General features: G+C 47.7%; 1 protein-coding gene and 1 long non-coding RNA gene across 2 annotated transcripts; one reads left to right on the top strand and one right to left on the bottom strand.

Moving 5' to 3' along the window:
• The first annotated feature begins 13 nt into the window (after positions 1 to 13).
• Positions 14 to 2,463, top strand: LOC141371154 (uncharacterized). The gene is made up of 2 exons (XR_012375880.1): positions 14 to 480; positions 2,310 to 2,463. It is a non-coding gene; the product is annotated as an uncharacterized lncRNA (long non-coding RNA).
• A 14,701-nt stretch (positions 2,464 to 17,164) lies between these two features.
• Positions 17,165 to 20,826, bottom strand: NKX1-2 (NK1 homeobox 2). Its single transcript, XM_025880176.2, has 2 exons — positions 20,613 to 20,826; positions 17,165 to 18,975 (listed from the first exon to the last, which is right to left on the bottom strand). The coding sequence occupies exons 1-2, from the start codon at positions 20,824 to 20,826 to the stop codon at positions 18,200 to 18,202; spliced, it is 990 nt and encodes a 329-aa protein (XP_025735961.1). The 3' UTR covers positions 17,165 to 18,199.
• Between the last annotated feature and the right edge of the window lie 4,654 nt (positions 20,827 to 25,480).

Genomic DNA, 25,480 nt, shown 5'->3' with positions numbered 1-25,480 from the left:
CCCGCCTGACTGCGGCGCCGAGCGGACCCAGCCTCCCACCGCGGTTCGAGCGGCTCCCGCATCTCCTGGGCGGGGCTGCTCTGGGCCGCCGCCGGGTCCCTGGCGCTCCCGCGCAGGCCTGGCCGCTGCCTTTCGGCCGGTCGCTCACTGTCTGCCTGTTGCTGGAGGGAAGACGAGGCCCTAAGGGATGGAATGCCTGCTGGGTCTCGGCCTCCCGGAGTTTCCAGGGTCCCAGCCGCGAGGGTCTGGATGACCGGCAGGACCTCCAGCCCTGCGCTCCCGGCCGTGCTCCCTGTCCCTTGCCACGCAGAGCCTTCTGTGGGGCGCCCACCCAGCTGCACCCCAAACACAGCTGCGGGACCCCTCGAACCCCGTTGCGCTTCTGAACCCACCCCCAGAAGTCATCACGGCCGCTGGAAAACATATTGCCGACCTCCTCGTGCTGCGGGTAGACACTTAAATGACCGCGACACACCTCGTGTAAGTTTGTCTGTGGCGCCCTCCACAAGTCATAATTAAAACTCAGAACTCAAAATGGACAGTCCAGGACAATCTCGTATGAGAATAGGAAGGGACTTGGACATAATTTTGCCTCCACCATTTTTGTTATATATTGGAAGCCAGAGACTGGGAGAGGGAAAGTGACTTGCCCAGGGTCACTCCGCAGGTGAGAGGCAGCCCAGCCCCGTGTGCCACTGCCCTTCTCAGTGCGCAGTCCAAGACAGCTGCAGGGACAAAGGACCGCACCGTGTTTCCTTAGACCATCGTGGTCAGGGGCGCCTGCGTGGTTCAGTCTCTGGATTTCCGCTGAGGTCATGATCTCTGGGTGGTGAGTTGGAGCCTGGGAGCTCAGCCGGGAGTCCGCTTGAGCTATTCTCCCTCTGCCCCTCCCCCTACTGGGGGGGGGTGCTCTCCCTCTAAAATAAATATATAAATCTTTTTTTTAAAGATTTTATTTATTTATGTGACAGAGAGAAAGAGACAGCGAGAGAAGGAACACAAGCAGGGGGAGTGGGAGAGGGAGAAGCAGGCTTCCCGCCGAGAAGGGAGCCTGATGATGCGGAACTCGATCTTGGGATTCCAGGATCATGACCTGAGCCAAAGGCAGACGCCCAAGCACTGAGCCACCCAGGCGCCCCTAAATATATAAATCTTAAAAAAAGAAAAGAAAAAGAAGGAAGAAAGAAAGAAAGAAAAAGAAACCATTGTGATCAGTCAGGACCCCCGCTGGAAACAAATGGCACACTCCAAATTGGAAATCTGAGGTGCATTTGTTAAAGGAATTATTTAAGCATGGACTGGTAAACCACAAGGGTGGGGAAGTAACCTGGACTCAGTGCACCATTGTCAACCCTAGGCTGGTTCCCAAAACCCAAAGAGAAGAAGAAAGGAGAGGCTACCTGCCTGAGCTGTGGTCATCAGTGACACCAGTGGGAGGGCTCCGAGGTGATAAGCATCCCGACCGACTTCCAACCTCCTACCAGAATTCTCCATGGGCTGAACACATTCGGAAGCCAGAGACCTAGGGAGCCCCTTTAAGGAAGTCTCTGCAGGTTACTCTCCCAAGAACACAGACTCCGTGGGAAAGGGTGGAGAGTAGATGGGGTAGAGAGGCAAATGGAAGACATTCAACACACATAAGAAACTAAGATTAGTCTTAGCTGAGTAGAAAGTAAAGTCAAAGCTACGAGGTCAGGGCTGGAAAATGGTGTGGGCACAGAAGCAGAGCTGTAAACAGCAGAGCCTACGTCTGCAGATGTCCAGACCAAGACACCAAAAGGGATTCAGTCCTCCTTGGCTCCCCCTGCCCTAGACCGAGGTCACTTACTCCAGTTGTTACAGCCACGCACTCTCTGGAGCTCACTGAGAGCAAGACTTTGCCTTTTACTTCTTTGATGTCCCTCCACAACCCTGAACACTGTGTGATTTCTTGGAAGTTAGGTCATTCTGCCCAACAGGTCAGAGAGGGATCGTTTTCTCTAAGGTCCTGTTCTACAATCCTGGGCAGGTATATAGAGCCAAGCCCAGTTCTTGGATATCTTACAGAGCCCAGGAAACCTCTCCTAAGCCTTGGCAAGTAGGGGCAGGTGTTTCTGAGTTATGAAGGGGAACGTGATACCCAAGATCTGAGTGTAACGTCAAAATATCTTGCATTGCCTTTGGACTCACAGACAAGATACTCTTTAACAAAAAAGTTTCCATATGTAAGAAACTCCTGAGAATGTCTGGGTTTTATCTCTTCTCTCTTATCAGAAAAATGCAATAGGTACAAAGAACATGATAATATTTTATGGTTTCTCTACTACCAGGTTATTTTGCAGCATAATGGGACCTTGGAGCCCTGGACTGGAAAGCAGTTTATTTTCAACCAAGAAACAGCTGTTCTATTTGTATGCTTTTCACTTGTACAGTCTAGAAACGTTTAAACAGAACATACTTGACAAAGATTTTTGAGCCTCTAAAGCTGTTCATAGATTCAAGTAATTAACTATTCAGGAGCCATAAATCTGGGAGATATAAAGACTGACCCTATAGGGACGCCTGGGTGGCTCAGTGGCGTTAGGTGTCTGCCTTCAGCTCAGGTCATGATCCTGGGGTCCTGGGATCCAGCCCGGAGTAGGTCTCCTTGCTCAGCTGGGAGCCTGCTTCTCCCTCTCCCTCTGCTTCTGCCTCTCGCCCCTGCTCGAGCTCTCTCTCTCCCCCTCAAATAAAAAAAAAAATCTTTTTTTTAAAAAAAAAAAAAAGACTGACCCTATAGCTGATACCCAACACCTAAATTAATTTCATTAGTTCACTCAACAAAAGTCCTTTGAGTGCCTACATGCCTGGTTCTGCAATAAGTTTTGAATCAGGCAAGAGCATATGGGTCAATTTAGTGAGAAAGAAGAAGTTCAGGAAGTGCTCTTTCAACAGGAGTGAACTGGAACTGGCAACCTTGACCATCTAAAAAAGCTAAAACTATACAAAAGAGGAAACAAGTCTTCATTTTTCTCCCATAGGCAACTCTGAATTACTCAGTGACCAGAAAAATGATTTATGGATTCTTCAGGCCTCTGACTTTTCACTACTTCTTTCATTGTCCGACTTGTTACTACTTGTTATCAGTATATAGCTTACATACACTTGGCCTTGGATGGATTAAAAAGGAAAAATCCAAGCTGACAAGCAAAGAGAAAGCCTGGTAAAGAGACTCAGAAAAGAAGTATTTGGTGATTTTGACCCAGCAGGAGAAATTTTCCTTCCCCCAGATTATATTCACCCTAAAAAGATATCTTCCCACAAAAAAATCAACAACACACATGACTTGTCCCTCCTGCTGCTGCTGCACTGAGCTGGGGCAGACATTTATATCTGGAGGAGAGTAAACCTCTTTAAGACAAGAAGGGATCTGGCAGGAGCAAGGTAAGCAAAGTAGTTAAGAGAGCTGGAGCAGAGTAGCTGGTAAATTTCTGAACTTAGTTCTGAACTGGGGACAACAGGCAGAGATTCAGAAATTTTGCAATTGAAATACTGGTTCTGATAGGAGAGTCTGCCTGCCAGGAGTATTTACTTTCCCTCCCCAGCAGCTGAATCTAGGTGCATGGGGCACCTAGGTGGCTCAGTCGGTAAAGCATCTGCCTTCAGCTTAGGTCATGATCCCAGGGTCCTGGGTTCGAGCCCCACATCGGGTTCTCTGCTCAGCGGAGAGCTTGCTGCTCCCCCTGCTTGTGCTCTCTCTCCCTCTTTCTCTCTGTCAAATAAATAAATAAAATCTTTAAAAAAGAAATCAGGTACATGGGGTACCTGGATGGCTCAGTCAGTTAGGCGTCTGACTCTTGGTTTTGGCTCAGGTCATGACCTTGGGGTTGTGGGATTGGGCCCCGCATCCAGCTGCACACTCAGTGGAGAGTCCGCTTGAGATTCTCTCTCTCTCTCTCTCCCTCTGCCCCTGCTTGCATGCACACCCTTGTTCTCTCTAAAATAAATAAATAAATATTAAAAAGAAAAAAAAGAAAGAAATCTAGCTGTAGCTCCTGTCCTCCACATGACACATTCCCTGGTGACAAAGGCCACAGGGGTCACTCACCTGCGGTCCTTGTTGCACTACCATATACTTCTAATTCTAACTATATCCTATCATCCCACAGAGACTCTAAAGCCCTTGAAGGTTGAACCTGTTTTGCAGGATTTTTACAGCTTCCCAGAACCCATCTTCATGGTGTTCTTAGTAGGAATGATTATTCTACACTGCATTCCTGGGGGCAGGAATTCGTGGCAGAGCCAGTGGCCATTATGGGAGTATGATCCTGGAATTCCAAAAGCCCAGGCTGCCCAAAGCCCTCCCCGCTCTTACACTAGTAACAGCCATTCAGATTAAAGCCCTAGAAGCTTGGGTTGAAGAAAAGAGGACACTTCAAACCATTATTGTTACTTATCTAAGTGCTGAAGAAATGTCACTTGGTGTGGTAAGTTTATAAAGTTGAGTGCTGGAGAGAAGGAGGTGGACCAGTCCCTAGCACGGGTCATGAGACCTCCGTATCTCAACTGGGTCCAGAAGGGGAGCCTCTGAGAGGGCTTGGGCGCTGGTCACAACAGCTGAAGGACACTGTGTGCCTGGAAAGCTAAGTAGAGAAAGAATGGGAAATACCAAAAAGAATCATCAACCAGGCTGATTCGGTTCACCCACCTAGAGGGGAAGCCCATTTCAATCAGCTCAACAACAAGTGTTTAAAGAGAGACTCAGCTCATGGACCTGAAAAGTCAGCTAATTCCGTTGATTTTTGGCTCAGGTCACGATCTCATGGTCATGATCTCGGGGTCTTGAGATCCAAACCCGTCAGGGCTCTCCACTCACCAGGGAGTCTGCTTGACAACCTCTCTCTCTCCCTCTGCCCCTTCCCCACCTCCCTAAAATAAATAAATAAATAGATAAATAGATAAATAAATAAATAAATAAATAAATCTTTAAAAAAAAAAGAAGGAATTTCAACTAAGAACAAAAAAGTTAAGGGGCGCCTGGGTGGCTCAGTCATTAAGCGTCTGCCTTCGGCTCAGGTCATGATCCCAGGGTCCTGGAATTGAACCCCGAACCCCGCGTCGGGCTCCCTGCTCCTTGGGAAGCCTGCTTCTCCCTCTCCCACTCTCCCGGCTTGTGTTCCCTCTCTCGCTGTCTCTCTCTCTGTTAAAAAATATATTAAAAAATCTTTAAAAAAAAAGAACAGAAAAGTTAAAGTAAAAATTTTTACATAAATTTAAGTAGGGAGTTTGCAGCCATTTACATTAGAAAATATTTGCCTTGCTCATTAATTTAAAAAATAAGAGAAACCTCAAGTACTAGTTAAATATTTACATCCTTATCTATCCAGGTACCAAGAAGCTCAGTGTATTTTGCAATGATTTTTTTTATTGATTCCATGAAGGCCAACTCTGAGTGCCAAAACTTGGATAACTTTTATTTGAAGTCGGACAATCCAGAAGTCTATCCTGACTCCACTCCTTAGCTGGGTAACCTGAGACCCCACGGCTCATTTACCCACCTTGTAAAGTGGGTTGTCCTGAGGATCACAGACAGATGTGACACTCTCAAACACCCAGCTAACTCGAAGCTACCCAGCGTTTCAAACCATGGTGGCATTATTATTTTTATTTACAGTGATGAGTAAAGGTTCTTTTATAAGTCCTCATGATCATCATCTGGTCTTGACTCTTCCATCTTCTACAGATTCCTGCTGAAATCTGGGTAAATCATGTATTGTGCTTAGAAAGCTAGAGAAGTTAAACAGGCAACAATATTTTACAACTGGGATCTGCTGGAGTAAATTTTATTTGGAAAAGGCAACTTCTTTTTAATAGTTGATGAAGTTTTGCTCAGATGCCTCAGACGCTGTTCCCACTCTGGGCCAGCACATGACCACCGTAGAGTTTTTGCATAGCCTCCTTGGAGTTTGGGAAGCACAGTCGGGCTGGATTATATGTTAAGAACCTGACTCTGAGCTGGCCTTCTTCTGGTCCATGAACAAACTCTGGTCATACCTTCCCACATGTTTAATTTTCTAAAGGAAGCTTGTGATAAATCCGGGGAGGTAGCCCAGTGCTCCACTGGGCATATTGTTGAAAGACAGTCCCAATTTTCTTCTCAATTTCCAAAGAGTGCTATTTGAAGGAACTTTGGAAACCTTCCAATTGTGTAAACTATCTAGCTGGGGTTTTTTTTTGTTGTTGTTGTTGTTTTTTGTTTTTTTTTTTTACTAAGTCTGTAGAACTACTTCCCTCTCTGACTCTTTCTCTCCCAAACAACTTCTTTTTGTTTTGTAAATGGTTAATGCCTTTGCCTCATTTACAAATGAACAGTACACCCCAAGAAGTCTTCCTCCTGCCCCAAACCAATGCAGTCGGTATCCCCCACAGTGGGCAACCCTTTATATAGCTTCTTGTTAATCCTCCTAGGGATACTTCATACAAATAGAAGCAAATACAAATGCATACCATTATTTCCTCCACTTTCTAACACCCAAGAAAGCAGGTTACATGTGCTCTTTGTACCTTGCCACTTAATATGGCCTGGAGCTCCCTCTAGGTCAATACGGAGAGACGGCCCCCATTCTTTTGTTTATAGTTGCATACATCGTCCCATTGCGGGACACTTGGATTATTTCCAATCTTTTGTTATTGCAAACAGTATCACAAGTGATAACCTCCTCTCTGACATTTCATAAAGGTGTGTCTGTAGGATAAAGTCCTAGAAGTGGGATTGCTGGGTCAAAGGACTGGCCTGCATTTCCAATTTCAAGGCTAAGACTCTAAATCCTGGTCTCAGAGGAGAAAGAGTAAAGCAGGCTACTCCTGTGTGGTCCCTGGACTGGTGCTGGTCTGCAGTGGGTAGCGCAGAAACTGAAAGCTGTTAGAAAACTTAGAGCAATTTCCCACTGCAACATTCACCTGCATGGTCATTTTTCTAAATAGTTGGTTTTATTGACCTTACCCACCTAGGAGGACTAGAAAGAAGAAAATTACTTCCATTGCGAAGCAAAAATTATGAACAACTTCTTTTTTAATGTGATGTTGACTCAGATTTGTTACCCAATTTCTGAAAAAGTTATGGAAACAGAATCATCCCCAGACACCAAAGAAAACAACAAAATTAGACTAACCAAAAAGTGGAAGATGTTTCAGTCCTTTAATAGCAATTGATTGAGTGCCAGCATATTCCAGTGTGAGAGGTAAAAAGATCCCCAAAATATATGCGTGAATTGGCAGGGAAGGAGAGAGACAGAAAAAGAAACAGGCAGACTCTCCCAGATGAAAGAAGCAGACAATGACAGAATATAAACTGTAGCAGGTGCTAAGTGATATAGTGAGGCGTCCCCTGCAGAAGGAGCTCACCGCCCAGGCAGAGAAGAGCAATGTGTCAGGAATCATCTTGTCTGCCAGGACACCCATCTTTATTTTATTTTTTTTTAAAGATTTTATTTGGGGCGCCTGGGTGGCTCAGTCGGTTAAGCGTCTGCCTTCAGCTCAGGTCATGACCCCGGGGTCCTGGGATCGAGCCCCACATCAGGCTCCCTGATCGGCGGGAAGTCTGAGTCTCCCTCTCCCACTCCCCCTGCTTGTGTTCCTGCTCTCGCTGTGTCTCTCTGACAAACAAATAAAATCTTTAAAAATAAATAAATAAGGATTTTTTTTATTTATTTATTTATTTATTTATTTGTTTGTTTATTTATTTGTTTATTTATTACTTATTTATTTCAGAGAGAGCAAGATCACAAGCCGGGGGGGAGGGGGAGGGACAAGCAGACTCCATGCTGGGCCCAGAGACTGACACGGGGCTCCATCTCGTGACCCTGAGATCATGACTTGAGCCGAAATCAGGAGTACAGGAGTCGGATGCTCAACTGACTGAACCACCCAGGTGCCCCCAAGACACCAACCTTTAAAACGTAGGAAGGGAGTGTAAGATAAATAGGGATGTGCCGGAACAAATGTTAGAAATTCAATTTATATTTTATAATCTTATCCTTTTCAAAGTATATTTTTATTTTGCAATGCAAATAATCTACTAGCACTGTAGTAAACATGTACAATTTAAGCAAATACATATATTGGGGGTGCAGACTCACTATGTTTTATTCTGAAAGATCAGAGATCAAAAAGGCAGGAAGACCACTGTGGCAGGACTGAAGGGGAGGGATCTGGTCTGTCTTGTTCACCATTGTACTCCCAGGGACACAGTGCCTGACCCACAGCAAGCAAAGAAGGATCATGTGGGATCTGATGTAGCTTTGAAAATAAGTATCTGCATCGGGGGCCCAGCAGCTTCTGCAGGTATGGTTGCTAATTATTTAAGCTTCCAAAGAGAAAGATAGGACAAAACATCTTATATCTGTCCTGCCACGAAGCTGTCATTCAAATATAGTATTTTTGCCCTCTGGAAGTGAAAGAAAAATTAGGAATTAGCTGTCAGATAAAATTACATGGGTTTATACTCCATAAACCTTGCTGCCAGGAAGGAATACATTTCTCTAAGCCAGTGAAAGTAGTTCTACTTAAAATTATTTTGGGGGGTGCCTGGGTGGCTCAGTAGGTTAAGCATCAGCCTTTGGGTCAGGTCCTGATCTCGGGGTCCTGGGATCTAGCCCCTTGTCACCAGGCTCCCTGCCCAGCAGGGGGTCTGCTTGTCCTGCTCCCTCTGCCCTTCCCCCCCCCATCGTGCTCTCTCTTGCTTTTTCTCTCTCAAATAAATAAAATCTTTTAAAAAAAACTAGTCTGGAAAACCATGATGAAGCTCACAAGTCTGTAAGGGGAAAAAAGCACTTACGATTCATCTCAGGAAAACAAGTAACTCTGATTCTTTGAACTTACCCTGCTAATACCATTAACTTCTACAGTAATGATACTTTGCCACACCCTGGGAATCACAAAGGCCTGGCAAGACCTTTGTAAAACATAAACCAGATCTGTAGAGAGCAAGCATGGTAAAGGTGGTGGTAGTGATATATTTATTTCCAGCCTGAATTCCAAATGACATCAGTGCAAAGGAGAGTGTTCCTTCATACAGAAACAGCTGATGAGAAGGCCATGGCATTTTCTACACTCTGCCGCACCAAGTGCATAGCTCTCTGCGACTTTCACTTCGCCGACCTCCCCTCCCGTGCCCAGCCAGGATCTTTCTGTTGCACTTCCAGATGCTAGAGTAGCACCTGGCACACAGCTGGTGCCCAATACGTGTTTGTGCAAAGGATGGGAGGAGAGAGTCTTTGGACTGTATGTTTATTTTAATGTACAAAAAAAGGGGGGAAGGGGATGTGTGTTTTGAATATATAAAGAATTATTAAAATTCAACAAAAAGACAACCCAATTAAAAAGTGAGCAGAAGGTTTGAAGGCACATTTCTCCAAAGATATATAAATGGCCAACATGTACATGAAAAGATGCTCAATACTGTTGAGTGATTAGGGAAATACAAATCAAAATTACACTGAGACACACTTTACATCTACTAGATTGGTTTTAATTTTAAAACAACAATAATAAAAAGTGTTGGCAAGGATATGGAGAAATCAGAACCCTCATACATTGCTGGTGGGAAATGTACAATGGTCTAGCAGCCGTGTAAAATAATCTGGGATTCCTCAATAGCTTAAATACAGAATGACCACGTGAGCCAGCAATCCCACACCTAATTACACATCGAAAAGAACTGGGGCACCTGGGTGGCTCAGTCTGGTAAGCAGCTGCCTTTGGCTCAGGTCATGATCCTGGAGTCCTGAGTTGGGCTCCCTGCTGAACGGAGAGTCTGCTTCTCCCTCTCCCTCTGCACCCCCCCCCCAACTCATGCTCTCTCTGTCTCTGTCAAATAAATAAAATCTTAAAAAAAAAGAAAGAAAGAGGAGCGCCTAGGTGGCTCAGTCGTTAAGCCTCTGCCTTCGGCTCAGGTCATGATCCCAGGGTCCTGGGATGGAGCCCCACACTGGGCTCCCTGCTCAGCAGGGGGGGCCTGCTTCTCCCTCTCCCACTCACCCTGCTGTGTTCCCTCTCTCACTGTGTCTCTGTCAAATAAATAAATAAAAACTTAAAAAAAAAAAAGAGGGGCACCTGGGTGGCTCAGTTGGTTAAATGTCTGCCTTCAGCTCAGGTCATGATCCAAGCGTCCTGGGATGGAGCCCCGCATCCGGCTCCCTACTCAGCGGGGAGCCTGCTTCTCCCTTTCCCTCTGCTGCTCCCCCTGCTTGGGCTTTCTCACTCTCTCTGTCAAATAAATAAATAAAAAATCTTTAGAAAAGAAAAAAGAAAAGAACTGAAGACAGGCATTGAAACAAAAACTGTTTCACAGATGTTCATAGCAGTACTATTCACAATCACCAAAATGTGGAAACAACCCAAATGTCCATCAACTGATAAATGGATAACAAAATGTGATTTATCAATTCAGCCACTAAAAGCAATGAAGTACAAACACATGGATGAACCTTGAAAACATTATGTGAGAAAGAAACTAAGTGCGAAAGGCTACGTATTATATGATCCCACTTATATGAAATATCCAGGAGGGGCGCCTGGGTGGCTCAGTCGTTAGGCGTCTGCCTTCGGCTCGGGTCATGATCCCAGGGTCCTGGGATCGAGCCCCACATCGAGCCCCACATCGGGCTCCCTGCTCCGCGGAAAGCCTGCTTCTCCCTCTCCCACTCCCCCCGCTTGTGTTCCCTCTCTCACTTTGTCTGTCTCTCTGGAAAAAAAAAAAAAAAAGAACCATTTTTTGAAATATCCAGGAAAGACAAATGCATAGAGGAAGCAGGTTAGTGGCTGCTAAGGTGTAGGCACCTTAGGGGGAATGGATAGTTACTACTCAATGGAAACAGGGTTTCTGCTTGAGGTGATGAAAAAGTTCTGGAACCATATAGACATGATGGTTGCATTAACATCATGAATATACTTTATTTTTAGGATTTTTATTTATTTATTGAGAGAGAGAGAATGATACCATGAGAAGGGTGAGGGGCAGGGGAGAAGCAGACTCCCCGCTGAGCAGGGAGCCCGATGCGGGACTCGATCCCGGGACTCCAGGATCATGACCTGAGCCAAAGGCAGTCGCTTAACCAACTGAGCCAACCAGATGCCCTAACATTGTGAATATACTTAATGCCACTTTAAATTGAACACTTTAATGGTAAATTTTATGTTATGTATATTTTTCCACAGTTAGAAAAAATTGTGATTTTTTTCGCTGATTCAGTCAGTGGGGCTGAGACTCTTGATCTCAGGGTTGTGAGTTCGAGACCCACCATGGGAATAGAGATTACTTAAAAATAAAATCTTTTTAAGAAATAAATAAGCCTAAAGAACTTAAAGTGTTTTGAAAGATTAAGAAGTGTGACTCACATGTAAGGTATTTTTATTAGGTCAGCTTGTGAATTTATCAGACAAGCCATCTTTGTGATATCTCCTGAGTAATTGCTGTTCGCTCCTATTCACCAATATTACTGTACTGATTTATACGGAAGGAAGCTAATTTCAAATCAGAGGGGTGCTTGAACTTTGTTTTGATGTCTTTAGAAAGATTCCATCAGAATCTTGCTTAGCGGTAAGTAGGGATTTTTAGGCTCCAAGAGGAGTTGATTTGTTTCCTTCTTTCTGTAGAGATATTCCTAGGAACTAAGTATTCTGAATCCCTGAGAATTTAGGGTGACTTAGCCAGCCACAATAATGATGGACCAAAGAGAGCCCCCTATGCAAAACTAGAACCCCTTGGAAAAAATGCATTTGTGAAAGAAGAGAACTTTCCAAAAGGGGGTAAGCTAGCCTTTTAATGATTAGTCTTAAACCTTCCTGCACATTTGTGGTAATTTTGGACCTCATGAGTATTCTGTTCTGAAAATGCTATCTAAATCTCCCCCAAACGGGCCCCTTCTGCCTCAGGATCTGCTAGTTATTTAGAAGCAAAGAGAACATTTTGTAAATGTATTAACTATACATGAAAGAAAATGGCTCACAAGAAGGGAATCGATTTTGTAAAAATAAGTAATTTTCTAAGATTGTCCACTCAGCTCTTTTGTGTGGACTGTCTACTGTCCTCTCCCGCCCCCAGTGTTCTTGGCCAGGTTAAGTCTCGCAAAGGATGAGTGTTGTGTGATCAGCTGCTGCCCGGAAGAGCGTTTATTTAAACCCTAATCCCCAGGGAGCCTGGCTGGCTCAGTCGGTTACCTGCAGAAGCCAATTTATACATTGGCAGGAAGAACTTTAACATTTAGAGAGCGTATTATGTGCCTATCAGGCTCAGAAAACTTGCGGAAACTCACATCAGATTGCAGAGCTAGTTAAGTGGTAGAGAGGAAATAAAGGGTGGTCCTCTTTTTGGCTCCACAAACCACCATGGTTGCAGAAAAGATAAGAACACACAGACTGTAATCTACTCTGTGCCTGGGAACTCAATAAATCAATAAATTCCCACCATCCAAAAGAGTTGGCACAGAATGGGTGCTCCGTACGGGTCTGTGGCAAGAAGGAAAGAGGCAGGGGACAGAGGAAGGAGGAGCAATGGAATACCCTTTCTTTCTAATACTGACACTTACCTGTCTAAGTATTACAAAATGCCCAAACAGCTGTCAGGTCATTAAAAAAAAAAAAAAACTTACCAAATATTTTATATGTTTGGTGGCCCGAAGTACAATTTAAATCATCCTGATTACACCAAGAGGGATCTGATATCAATTTGTCTCATTTGGTGAAGGTCAAGGTGATATCCCCAATTTTACCATTGTAGAGAAACCCCATTTTCATTTGTAATTAATAAAGTAATTTATGGGGTGATAGTTGAGACCCTGTGAATATTCCCAGTTAAAAAAAAATTTTGTTTTAAATCATCCTGGAGTTATTAGGCCCAGCTTTCAGTCTCTGCTCTTCTCTTACTCTTTGTGTGACCTTGGGTCAGTCATATAACCTCACTGCATCTCAGTTTCTTAGGTAACCTGGACGACCTTGAGTAAGTCACCTCCTCTCTAAGACTCAATTTATTTCACCAGTGGGCAGATATGAACTAGGCACTTCACCAAAACAGATCCCCAGTGGCCAACAGGCATCTAGAGAGATGGTAACATCATAACCTGTTGGGAAATGAAATTTAAAACCAGAGTGTGACACGACTACATAGCTTCCAAAATCATCGAATGACAAAGGTGGTCATTCCCATGTGGAACACCTGGAACTCTCCTTCCTTGCAGGTGGGAATGCAAACTGTTACAACCACACTGGGAAACTGACTGGCTGTATCTACTAAAGCTAGGCATATGCGCACCCAGGAATCCCCCTGCTGGATATATTACAAATCAAAGTATAAAGATATAGTTACCAAAAGAAGTGTGTAAGACAGTGATCAAAACAATGAAAGAGTATTTGATTACCCACCCACAGTAGAATGGATAAATAAGTTGTAAATATGATAATACGCCAACAGCAAGAGGAATGAATCATCTACAACCATATACCACAACATGGATGAAACTCATAAATAATGTTGAGCAAAGACATCTAGGCACAAAAAAGTACATACCGTAGGATTCCATTTTTATAATTAGAAGAAAAGAAAACCAGGCACAACTCATCAATGCTGTTAGATGTCAGGATAGCGGTTACACTGGGGGAGGTAATTATTGGAAGGGGACACAAGGGGCCTCTGAGATGCTCATCATGTTCTGTTCCTTGATCTGGGTGCTGATTATAAAGGTATATATATATTTTTTAAGATTTTATTTTTAAGTAATCTCTACACCCAAAGCAGGGCTTCAACCTACAACCCTGAGATCAAGAGTCACACGCTCTACCAACTGAGCCAGCCAGGCACTCCTATAAAGGTGTATTCTGTTCGCAAAAATGCACCAAGCCGTACACACCTGATATTTTCAGTTTTCTCTATGTTTATTATACTGCAATAAAAATTTTGTAGGTGAGGTGGTTGGGTTAGGGACAGCATGCTTAATGTCCTTTCTAGCTTCAAGTGGAATAACAATACCTTCATTGTGCCAGGCACCAAACTCTGTGTTTTCCACACAGATACTCTGTAATCATATATCTACAGAAGGGTAGAAGTGGCTTTGAACATGTAGTCCTTGAAAATCACAGCCCAAGAGAGGGTTAGGTGTGGCAAGCATGGCTGACCCCGAAAGCGACCCTCCTTCCAAGGCTCTCCCTCCCCTTGTCTCCACAACTGGGCTCCTCTGGGATTTGCCTCCAGCTTCTAGCTGGAGGCGGGAGGGGGGCACTTTCTGGTTTCTCTTTGCCTGAGTCTGGGTCTTCCCACTTCATTGACTCTTAGGTGCTTCCCTTCAACTGACTTTAAGGTGGAATTATGTTTTTTAAAAGTGTACTTATTAGCGTTTACTGAAGAATATCTTTTAGCCTACTCATAATGTTTAAAGGTAGTTAAGCAGGTTTTATCAGTTACTTCTTAAAAAGACAAATACACTTGGGACGCCTGGGTGGCTCAGTCGTTAAGCGTCTGCCTTCGGCTCAGGTCATGATCCCAGGCTCCTGGGATCGAGCCCTGCGTTGGGCTCCCTGCTCCGTGGGAAGCCTGCTTCTCCCTCTCCCACTCCCCCTGCTTGTGTTCCCTCTCTTGCTGTGTCTCTCTGTCAAATAAATAAATAAAATCTTAAAAAAAAAAAGACAAATACACTAAATTGATCTGTGCCCATAAAATGGATGGGGATTTCTCAATGTATGGCAGGCTTTTCACTCACTCCCTTAAACTCATGTGGCTCCTTGGCTGTGTGGTTTCAAGTGGGGATCTGCAATGGTCACTTTTTTTTTTTTTAGATTTTATTTCTTTTTGAGAGAGAGAAAGAGAGAGCGTGAGGAGGAATGGAGGTGTGGGGCAGGGGGAGAAGCAAACTCCCCGCGGAGCAGGGAGTCCAATGAGGGACTCCATCCCAGGACCCTGGGATCATGACCCAAGCCAAAGGCAGACGCTTAACTGATTGAGACACCCAGGCGTCCCTGCAATGGTCATTTTTAACATCAGAAATCTACGACCAAGGGGTGCCTGGGTGGCTCCAGAATGTACTTCCTTTAGTGGCAACAAGCTTTATTTTATTTATTTATTTTTAGATTTTATTTATTTATTTATTTGACAGAGACGAGACACAGCGAGCGAGGGAACACAAGCAGGGGGAGTGGGAGAGGGAGAAGCAGGCTCCCCGCTGAGCAGGGAGCCTCACATGGGGCCCGATCCCAGGACCCTGGGATCATGACCTGAGCCGAAGGCAGATGCTTAATGACTGAGCCACCCAGGCGCCCCTACAAGCTTTATTTTCAAGAATAAATCAGAGTCAGGGGCGCCTGGGTAGCTCAGTTGTTAAGCGTTTGCCTTTGGCTCAGGTCATGGTCCCAGGGTCCTGGGATCGAGCCCCACATCAGGCTCCCTGCTCTGCGGGAAGTCTGCTTCTCCATCTCCCACTCCCCCTGCTTGTATTCCTGCTCTCGCTATCTCTCTCTCAAATAAATAAAATCTTTCAAAAAAAAAAAAAAAAAGAAAGAAAGAAATCTACGACCAATGGACAGCCTAAGCCTAAAAAGTTATTTACCAGTCTCTTTATGGGGTATTAAGAATTTGTAACATAAGACTAGGAAGTTAATGTCCTAAAAATCTGGTACGTAGGGGTTGATCTAATTTGTAGCCACTAACAAAATTCTGTAAGGTACTTCACTTTTGCTACGAAAATGGCCCCATGTGTTTGTATATACTGCGCGCTAGCGTAGCCACTATGTGTCTATCTAGTACGGGTTTGAAGAAGTATCTAGCATGGCATGAGAAAGTCATGTTAGGGTAGAAATACCCTCTATTTTTGGAGACTAGCTGGTGGGGGGAGGGAGACACATCTATACAAACTCCGATAATTATAAAATTAGTTAAAAACTCTGCTAATAGAGAACAAGAAATAGTTAAATGAGAAATCATTACAAAAAGGATTTATTAGACAAACACATCAACTGATTGAGTCTAAGGATTTGGTCGGAAAGCCACTGGGCCTTTCAAAGCATCAGAAGTCCAAAGTCACACACTTGGAGCATTACTCTGGCACAATGTGTAGAAACCAGAAAGGTCAGGAATGACAGCACTCCATGCTAGTCCACAGACAGATAAGCCTCCCGCCTCCCTCCCTAGTCCCTCTCCTGCTGGAGTCTTCTGTGATGCTGGTACCCGAGAGAGATGAAATGTTCCCCACATCTTACAGAAATTCAGCTTCTTGTTACAGATCTTGACTCTGGGCACTTGAACTGCCTGTTCATGAAACATGGGATGTTGCTTTTCAAAAACTAAAGAACAGTTGTTGAGGGGGTGTTTCTCAATAGGTAAAGTGAATAAAACATTCTCAACTACAGTAACTGCATTTTTAATCTCATCTGGCATCAATTGTCTTTTAGAAAGTTACAATGCGGTTGTCTGGGAACACTCTTCTTTAACATAGAAGGAAACAAGTAATTAGCACATCATATATAATTAAAGGATACCCGTTCTCAAATCTTGTAAGCATCTGATGAATATGAAGTTTTCATTTAATTTGGCAGAAGGCGGGATGTTTTCTATCATTCCTGATAATAATAGAACTAGATATTTCAAAATTATAGTATCATGGGTTCGTGACACCAAACTGGGCTTGCTTTATCAGAAGCCTTTGATCATTCAATTTAATTGTTAATGGCACAGGCTATCAAAAATAGCAAGCAGTATGGTATCCGTGTAGATATCAGCCCACCTCAAGTAACAAAGGTAAGAATGAAACAGACATGACCTGGCTGGGAACCTCGGGGTTTCTGAGATACGAACTCCAAACATATCACACAGAAAACTGAAGGCAGTATTCCAAATAAATCTGGCATGAGAATTTTACAGAATAATTTTTTCAGGGACATAATAAAAGTAGCAGTTGGAACTAAGGGCCATACAGTAAGTTCCCGTGGTTGAATTCATTATGGGAATGTTTTTGCTTGGACAAAACATTGCCTAAATGACAGTCCTCCTTTAGCCTAAGAACTACTTCCTTCACACCCTTGACAACCTTTTGCATGTTGTGCCATCCCGGAGTCTGTTGGGAACAAGAATGGCTCTAGATGAAGCTCTAACAATGTTGAGTTTGTGCCTTTAAAAAATAGTCCAATTTATGACTCCCCCAGTACACACCCGAGCCCTGTGTGTACTGGGGGAGCTGTCCTTTCCCAGCTCTGTTCACTATTTGGGAGCCTAGGAAATGCCAGGACAGACCAATGAGAGTATCAAACACAGCGTCAGGCATAAACTTAAAGATTTTAGTTGAACCGTGGTCCCTTCATTATCAATTTTAAGCATGTGAGGCCATTGCCTGTTGGTCAAAGCTGCTCTCAAAAACCTGCAAGACAGCCGAACCGCGCCTGCGTCAGCAGCTAAGTCTAACCACAAAGCCGTTATATTGCCTAGCAGAAACTTCTGGTCTTCTCAGAAAAGTAAGATACCTATTCTCTCAGGAACAGCCTGTGGGGGGTCTGTTTGGAACAAGAACTGCGCTCAAGTCTTAATCTTAAATGAAGATCTAAAAATGTGCAGTTTTGTGCATTTAAAAATAGTCCATTTCACAGCGGCAGTGTGTGTGCTCGTGGACCCAGCTCGTTCGGTATCTGGGAGGAATCACTGGGTTTGGGCCAATAATCAAGTATGAAAAGGGAACCAATACGCTCCGAAAGGGGGAAGCTGCTTACCCTCCGAGTGAGCTAAAATGTTCGAAGAAGATTCCATCCTAAGTGTGAGCGACCGGCGGGCAGGAAGTCTTGGCTCCCTGGCATCTCCATCCCCGCAGCCGTGTTAGCCCTGCTCGGGACACCTAGACTCTCGGAAGGAGCCCTTGGACGGAACTGAGCCTGACGGAAAGTGAAGAGCCAGGTTCAGAAACGGGAAGCGTTGAGGACAGCTTTCACTCCGGACACTTTTAAAGACGGCAGAGCCCTGACCCCCTTTGTGGACCGCGTGGATTCAGGGGGTCTTCGCGGCGGGAAGGGGCGCGGCTGGAGCGGGCGGGCAGCCTCTCCCTGCCCTCTGGTGGCGCGTCGGGACAGCTGGAAAGGAAGGGGCGCGCAGACACCCGCTCACCACGAGGGGGCGGTCCCTGCGCGTCGGCGCCCCTCGGTGGAATGAGGAAACCCGAGACCACGCCAATCTCTCGTGAGTCCCGACGAAGTGGACCCCCGAGGAGCTCCGGGTTCATAGGTGCGGAGCGTAGAAAGGGGTCAGGTAGGAGGGCCCGAGGAAGGACGCAAAGGGGCCCCCGGCGGCTGCGGCCGTTGGCGGGAAGGAGGTGGCGGCCGGAAAGAGGACGTTGGCCGCCGAGTAGGAGGGGAAAGTCTGGAAGGGCAGTGCGCCCGGGCCCGGGGCTCCGGGACTGCTCCCCGCGCCGCCGCCGCCGCCCGCTCCAGCGGCCGTCCCGGGCGCCCCGGGCTGGGGCGCGCCGCTCCCCGCCTGCGCCGCACCGTCGGCGCCGGGGTTCTGCTTCTTCCACTTGGTCCTGCGGTTCTGGAACCAGATTTTGACCTGCGTCTCAGTGAGGCTGAGCGACAGCGCAAGGTTCAGGCGCTCGCACACCGACAGGTAGCGCGTGGCCCGGAACTTGTTCTCCAAAGCCACCAGCTGCTCATAGGTGAAGGCGGTGCGCGCGCGCCTCGGCTTGGCGCAGCGGGGCTCGGCGCGCCGGCGCCGGGGCCGCGGGGAGCCGGGCGAGCCCGGGGAGCCCGCGAGCCCGCGGGTGCCCGGCTCCGCCGCCGCCAACGCCGCCTCCCGGGACTCGGGGGAGCGCGCCGGGTCCGCCGCCTCCCGGGACTCGGGGGAGCGCGCCGGGTCCGCTTGCAGGAGCGCAGCCCGCCCCTGCGGCCGCCGCTGGCCCGCGTCGTCGGCTTCCTCCTCCTCCTCCTCCTCCTCCTCCGCCTCCTCGGCATCGGAGCCCTCCAAGGGGGACGACGCGCCCGCGCCGCGGTCCGCAGCATCTAGTGGAGAAGGGGAGGGTGAGCAGAAGCCCGGAACGACCCAGCCCCTCCGGGTCGCCAGACCCCCTCCTCCTCTTCCCCAGAGGCCCTAGCTCTGCCTCTCTCCCGCCTCTCGCTCCCCCCACCACCCCGCGATCACACATCCTCGCAAGCCCTTCCCAGGAGTTGGGGTTTAGGGGTGCGGTGTCCTCTTGCCCTTGACTCATTTGCTATCTAGTTGACGTCGAAGAAATGAATTTTGAATGAATGAATGACAACCCCCATTAAGAAAATATAATGACCATATTGGACAGTATTGGGCGGGTAGGATCACTGTACATTGAGACATCGAGATGTCAAACGCGTTTAAGGCTCCGTCTCCCTAGTCCCTAGAAGCCTATTTTGGTCTGGAACTCCTAGCAATTAAAAAAGAAGTTATTAAGCTCCCTCCGCCCCCCCCCTTTTAAAAGTGAAATTCCCTCTTTCCCATCTTCTCTCTCCTGCCGTGTTAATAGAGTTTCAGATTTGTGCGGGACCCGATCGATAGATGTCATCTATTAAAGGTAAGTTTTAATCGAACAATATTAGGATCAGACAGGGAAAGGGGGTTTGAAGTCGGTACCTGCAAGCTGCGGGCAGGAGATATGCAGGCGCCAGTAATAGAATATCGATCACGGCTGTGGGGGGAGGGGAGTGCGGCCCCTCCGAGGGGCGATCCGAACAATTACCAGGCGGACTACCCGGGCCCAAGCACGGCCGCCAGAGGCGCCCGGAGCCCCAATCACTGCCAAACTTGGGGAGGAGAAGCGGGGGGCTGTGCCGCATCCAGCCTCTCTCGGACTTGCGTCTCTGACTCGGCGTCCCTCCAGGGAACCTCCCGCCCACGCTCCACCCAGCACGGGTGCTGCTGTCTTTTGTCCGTCTTTCCAGACACAAACTCTCCCAGACCCCTCATCAGGTGCCCGCCAGAGTTAGGAGTAAGTGGAAAAACCTTCCGAGTAGGAAGGACCAAAGGCCTCGCATTACCCCGCCCCACCCCTGCTCCCGCCCCAGTCAACGACTGGGTCTGGGGAGAGAGAGCAGAGCGCGTGGGGCAGCGGAATCTCTGCAGGTGTCGAGATGGTTGGAAGTGGGCCACTAGGTGCGTAAACCTGACTTCGCACTCCCTTCCAGACACCGACACATGATTTAGCCTCAGCTTCCTCGTCCATAAAATGGGGGCAGTATTCATCATGTCTCCCTCGCCGTTTTTGAAGTTTTCCATGACTTTTACCTGTGGTCTAGGCCCTGGCACGTGGCGGGTGCGTTATATGCCCGATAAATGAATGAGCCAGGATAAGGTGGACGTTGGCTGTTTAGTTTCCCCTGCGAGCAAAACAGAGCTGTGGTGCTTAGTGGTTTGGCCGGTGAGCAGGGACGGCCTTTGGGAGGCAAATCCCAGACCCAGGATGCTGGGGGCCTCTTTTCTGCCGCAATTCAGTTCCAACACAGAGACAAGGCAACGCCTTGCACCTCGTCCTGTGAGCCTTCTCCCTTTGGTGAAGGCTCCGCTAACGGCCACTCGATCGGTCCCTGGGTGTCCACCCACCTCCCAGCCTCCCCATCGCATCATCTGGGCTGGGGCTTCCGGGGACCCGGGGGCCGCTTCGCATCCTTACCAGAGGTCTCCCGCTGCCGAGTTGAGTCCCCTGGGCTGGCGTCCTTCCCCGCTTCGCCCTCTGCCAAACTTTTCTTGGCTTCCCGGGGAGCAGGGCGCACGGCCGGGAGCGCAGCGCGGGTGAATTTCTGCGGATCCAGGATGTCCAGGACAGAGAAGGAGATCTTGTGGTGGGAGGGAGCCGCCTTGGCCCCGCCGTCCTGCCATGCCAGCATGCCCGCCTCCCACGGGCCGGAGGCCGGCGGCGCGGGGTCCGGGATGGCCGCGCTCTGGCTTGCCTTCGGCTGTGGCTGGGCCGCAGCTCTCCAGCCAGTAGGAGGGTCGGGGCGGCCAAGTGGATCTGGGGAGGGGCACGCGGAGGCGGAGCTGGGAGAGAGCCGCGGGGGCGCTGCGCCCGGATTGGCACTTGCGCGGCCCAGATCCCCGCCACGTGCAGAGCTCTCTCGCAGCGGCCCCAAGACTGCCCCGCACCGCGCTGGGGCAGCTCGCCTCGGCTCGGGGGCGCCTGCGTGAGCCCGGTGCGCGCGCGCGCCCATACACCGCCGCGGGCTCCGCGCGCCTCTGCCCGACCCGCGGGGACTCCGGATGTGCGCGAGCGAGGGATCGCGGGACCATTCCATCCTGGGGATTCCCCTCCCCCCCCATACACACACTGACTTGGGCTTGGGTTTGTGACTTTTCCCCGGTGACTTTGAATTGGGGATATAATCGAGGCCAGCAGTGATTACTTGAAGGCAACGCTCCACACATCTCCTGCCCCGCCAGGGAATCACAGTGATGGTCTCAGACCTGGTCACCTCAGATTTAAAAGCTCTAGTGTTCCCACAATTTACAGTTTACAAAGCCCCTGGGCTTGCGCGATCTCACTTGGTTCTCCGAGCATCCCTGTGAGGAGGGAGTGGCCTGGCAACACTATCATCCCCATTTAAAGATAAGGAAATTGAGATTCGAAGGTGAGAAGTGCGTTGCCCAAGGTTACTACTGACTGGTGACAGCGGCCGGATTCGAACCGAGAGGTCTGCTTTTCCCCGGCCAGTAGCCTTTCCAGGATATCCTGCCATGTCGGAAATGGAGGAGGAAAATCCTGCCCTGAGCCGAGGCTTTCCCTTCTGCCCAGAGCCGGAGCCTAGCGGCGCCGGGTCACAGAACAGCAGGGGTTTGGGGGAGAGATCCAAGCCCGCGCTAGGGTGTCCCGCCGCTTTGGGAACCTTGGCGGGTTGCGGGCTCAGAGCCAGGTGAGATGGGCCTGGTGAGGGTGGCTGCCCTGGATCGCTGAGCCGCCAAGCACAGCCCTGATGCCCTTCAGTCCTTCCTCACAGTCACAGATTCAATCATGTGCAACAGAAATTGGGTCTCTGGGACCCAGGTTGCATCTTTGACCCCCCCATCCCCTTCTAGCCCCAAGAAGAAGAAAAAAAAAAGTTAAAAGATGCTTGTCTGGTTTGAGCGTAAGGTCAGAGAACAGAGATAATCGAGCGGGCTCCCATCTGCCCCGCCAGGTCCCCTGGAATGATGAACATCAGTCCTTGGAGGAAACTTCCACCAGCCAGACCCATGTTAACATTCCTTCTCCTTTTGTCGCTTGGGGAGCAGTCTGTGAGCAGTAAGCATTTACCCCCGCAGCAAATTCTGAGGCTTCTCCGACCCCTCTGCCCAGAACCACTTCTAACTCTGCTGTTCCTTTCTTCCCTGCCCCATGGGGCTTCCAAACAATGACTTGGCAATTAATATTGTCCGAGAAGGTAGCTGTAGGAAGAGGAGGAGAAACTCGCTCATTAAAGTGCAGGGGTGGGTGGGGCGCTGTTAATCCCATCTGTTATGGAAGGGAAGACCCTACGCGCCGGTTCCTTGTAGCTTTTCTCATTCAAACCTGTGGCCCCTCCCAGAGGCGGCCCCTGTATTCCCTGCCGACTTTAAAGCCCTGCCGAAATTCAAACCCGCTCTAGTCCTAAAGCTATGATGGATTGTGCTTTTACGGGAAAGCAGGAAGGGAAGTGCCCTGCCCGAGCCCCTGGCCCACCTCCCACCAGAGGGAATGCACGCCCTGTGAAAACCAAAGAAAAGGTGACCCTGGAACTAAACAGTGGCACCCAGGAAACTGGATTGCAAATCAGAGAACCTTCCGGAACACATACTGATAGGGTACTTGGCTTTCTGTTTTGACAACTCTTTCTCACCCAGATCTCACTTGATTTTTTTTTTAAATTTCCCTTTCTTTCTCCTTCCCTCCCCATATTGAGCTCACCCTCCTGTTACTCCCCCCCCCCCCCCGCGCACATTCATATTTCTTCCACATTTGGGTTCTTCAGGGTAGAAATAGATCTCCCTAAGGTAGCTCCAGAAGGGATATTTGTGCCCTCCCACGATGGGTCTTATCTGTTCTGTTAGCAGCCTTGCAGCCATTTTCCTCCGGAAGGTGGGCTGACATTCCAGAGGCGCCCTATACCCAAACCAGGGAGACAGGGAAGGCTGCAGAAGGCCAAGAGCAGCCCCAGTCTGGGTCATTTTCATTTTGCTTTATAAACTGCCTCAAAAAATTTTTGTTTAAGGGCGCCTGGGTGGCTCAGTTGGTTAAGCGACTGCCTCCGGCTCGGGTCATGATCCTGGAGTCCCGGGATCGAGTCCCACATCGGGCTCCCTGCTCAGCGGGGAGTCTGCTTCTCCCTCTGACCCTCTTCCCTCTCGTGCTCTCTGTCTCTCATTCTCTCTCTCTCAAATAAATAAATAAAATCTTAAAAAAAATTTTTTTTGTTTAAAAGATATGAATCACCTTTCCTTTGAGGTCGACAGGTGTTAAATATAGAAAAGGAGCAGCAAAGGGAGAAGCAACAAATTGGAGACAAAGACAAGAGCATATAAAGGCCACGTTTTTTAAGACTCAATCTTAAGAACTTCTTTTAATTCTTTTTAATTGTTCTTGTCCTTTATTTTTTCCCCTCTATTTCTGATACCCGTGCTCAGTGCAGTACCGGTTACCGTGTGTGGCTTCTGGAAATAGATGACGCGGTAGAAACAGCACACTGTCTCCATCAACATTGAAGGGATAGAAAATGCTCCCTTTGACTCACCCAACTCAGAAGTCCCCCACCCAACAAACAGGCAAAATTCCTCAATTTGGTGAGGGGAGGGGGGCCTTAGGGAATTGTCTTTCTGGCCACCTGCTTTGTAAATGACCAGGAGCTAGTGAGACCTCCGATAGGTACAGTTTGGTCTTGTGTTCACTCACTAACATCCTCCCGCATATATTTGTACCTGAGGTGTTCCTATATCCAGCAAGCCACCTTCCCTCTGTGCATGGAGTTGATTTGTTTTTCCAACGTGGGCATTAAAATTCTGCCTGAGTGCTGTCTTTAAATTGCTTTGATGCTACGTGGGTTCCAACCCTGACCTGTCCTGATGGCAAGGGATGGCTGTAACAAGCTCGGGATCAATATTCATTGCGGGTGTCCTGGGCTGATAACACTATCCAAGACAATGTTCACTCTCAGTGCAGACAGCTGAGATATTGCGCCATTAGGGATGTTGTGTTAAATAACCTGATCCATTTCTGGGGCTATTTAATGAATTTCACAGTTTCGATAGTATCTTTAAGGAGAAGGCAAAGACTATTCCGGAGGCACTGATGCAAATCGATGGTGCCAAGCTTCCCAAGCTATTCCACAAACAAAGTGGTCTATAATCCAGCACAGCCTTGAAGAGCTGCTGCCCAAGACATGAACAGTGTGAACCCGAAAGAATTTGCTGTTTATGCGGAGGGAGAGCAATATTATGAGCCATGTCAAACCACCTTAGATAAAATCTTATGTTCCTGAAATAAAGTAAACAAATTCTCTAGGTAAAACCCTGCAGTTTGGGCCAGCCCCCTGGGGAGGACGTAGATGCCAAAGAGACAGCTTCATAAGGCACAGCTTGCTGACAAAGGGAGAGAAGTCAACTGCAGGGGTAGCCGTGTGGGCAACCCCATTACTCACAACCTTAGCCAGCTTTCCCCAAGATGTATTTCAATTCAAAAACAGGTCTGCAAAATGGGAAGGGGGAAGGTGCTGGATTGTAAAAGGCAACTAGTGATCCTAGCAGAATCAGGTGTTAGTGTTTACTTGACTCTACACCCCTGTTGCCCCAGAGAGTTCATTTACAATTAAAGGCTAGCATTTACAGTTTACCACCAGGGCTTTGAACTCTGGCTGCCAAGCCGAGCAAGTATTCCTTTTAAAAACCCACCTAGGAGACTTTGATTTGTGAAAGCTCAAAAGATAGCCTTCCCACCAAACCCCACTGCAGCCAAAAGAAAAGTGGGCACTCAACATATTTTGATTTCTTAAAATCAGTATTTCTTCTTGGAAATCAACAGGTTAAAAAAAAATCAACTTTTTTTTTAATCAACTTCTTTATCTCAGAAATGTTGAGGAAACATCAAAGAAGGGGATAAAGCAGTGGTTATATTGATTAGTTGAATACATGTTAATTGCTTCTGATAATGACAATCAATACGAATAATAGCTGTTCTTTTTGAGGAACTTGCTCAGGACCAGGCGCTTGGCCAGGCTTTTTGCTCATTTCGGGTTACTTCATTCAATCCTTCCCAACCCCACAAAGCAGGCACTGTTACTCTCCCCAATTTGTCCACGCCCCCAGCGCTAGGAGGTGGTAAAGCTGAGATCTGAACCCAAGCCGTGAGATTTCAGAACCTGCTTTGGGAAAGTTCTGATCAAGGGATCACATTCTGGCCCCAGGGTGAAATCTAATCATAGACATTTATCAAATGGTTTTCCTTCAAAGTTACAGGGAGGGCTGGGATGTGTAAGAGGAGCTCCCGGAAAATAAGTGAGCCCAGCACTTCTTGGGGGAGGGGGTACTGTGGTGCCCTTT

The sequence above is a fragment of the Callorhinus ursinus genome, unplaced genomic scaffold (genome assembly GCF_003265705.2).
Source record: "Callorhinus ursinus isolate GAN/ISIS: 27379988/994484 unplaced genomic scaffold, GSC_fseal_2.0 scaffold58, whole genome shotgun sequence".
NCBI classification, from domain to species: Eukaryota; Metazoa; Chordata; class Mammalia; order Carnivora; family Otariidae; genus Callorhinus; species Callorhinus ursinus.
Note: the sequence above shows the minus strand (reverse complement) of the source record. Positions and strands in the feature narration are given on the sequence as shown.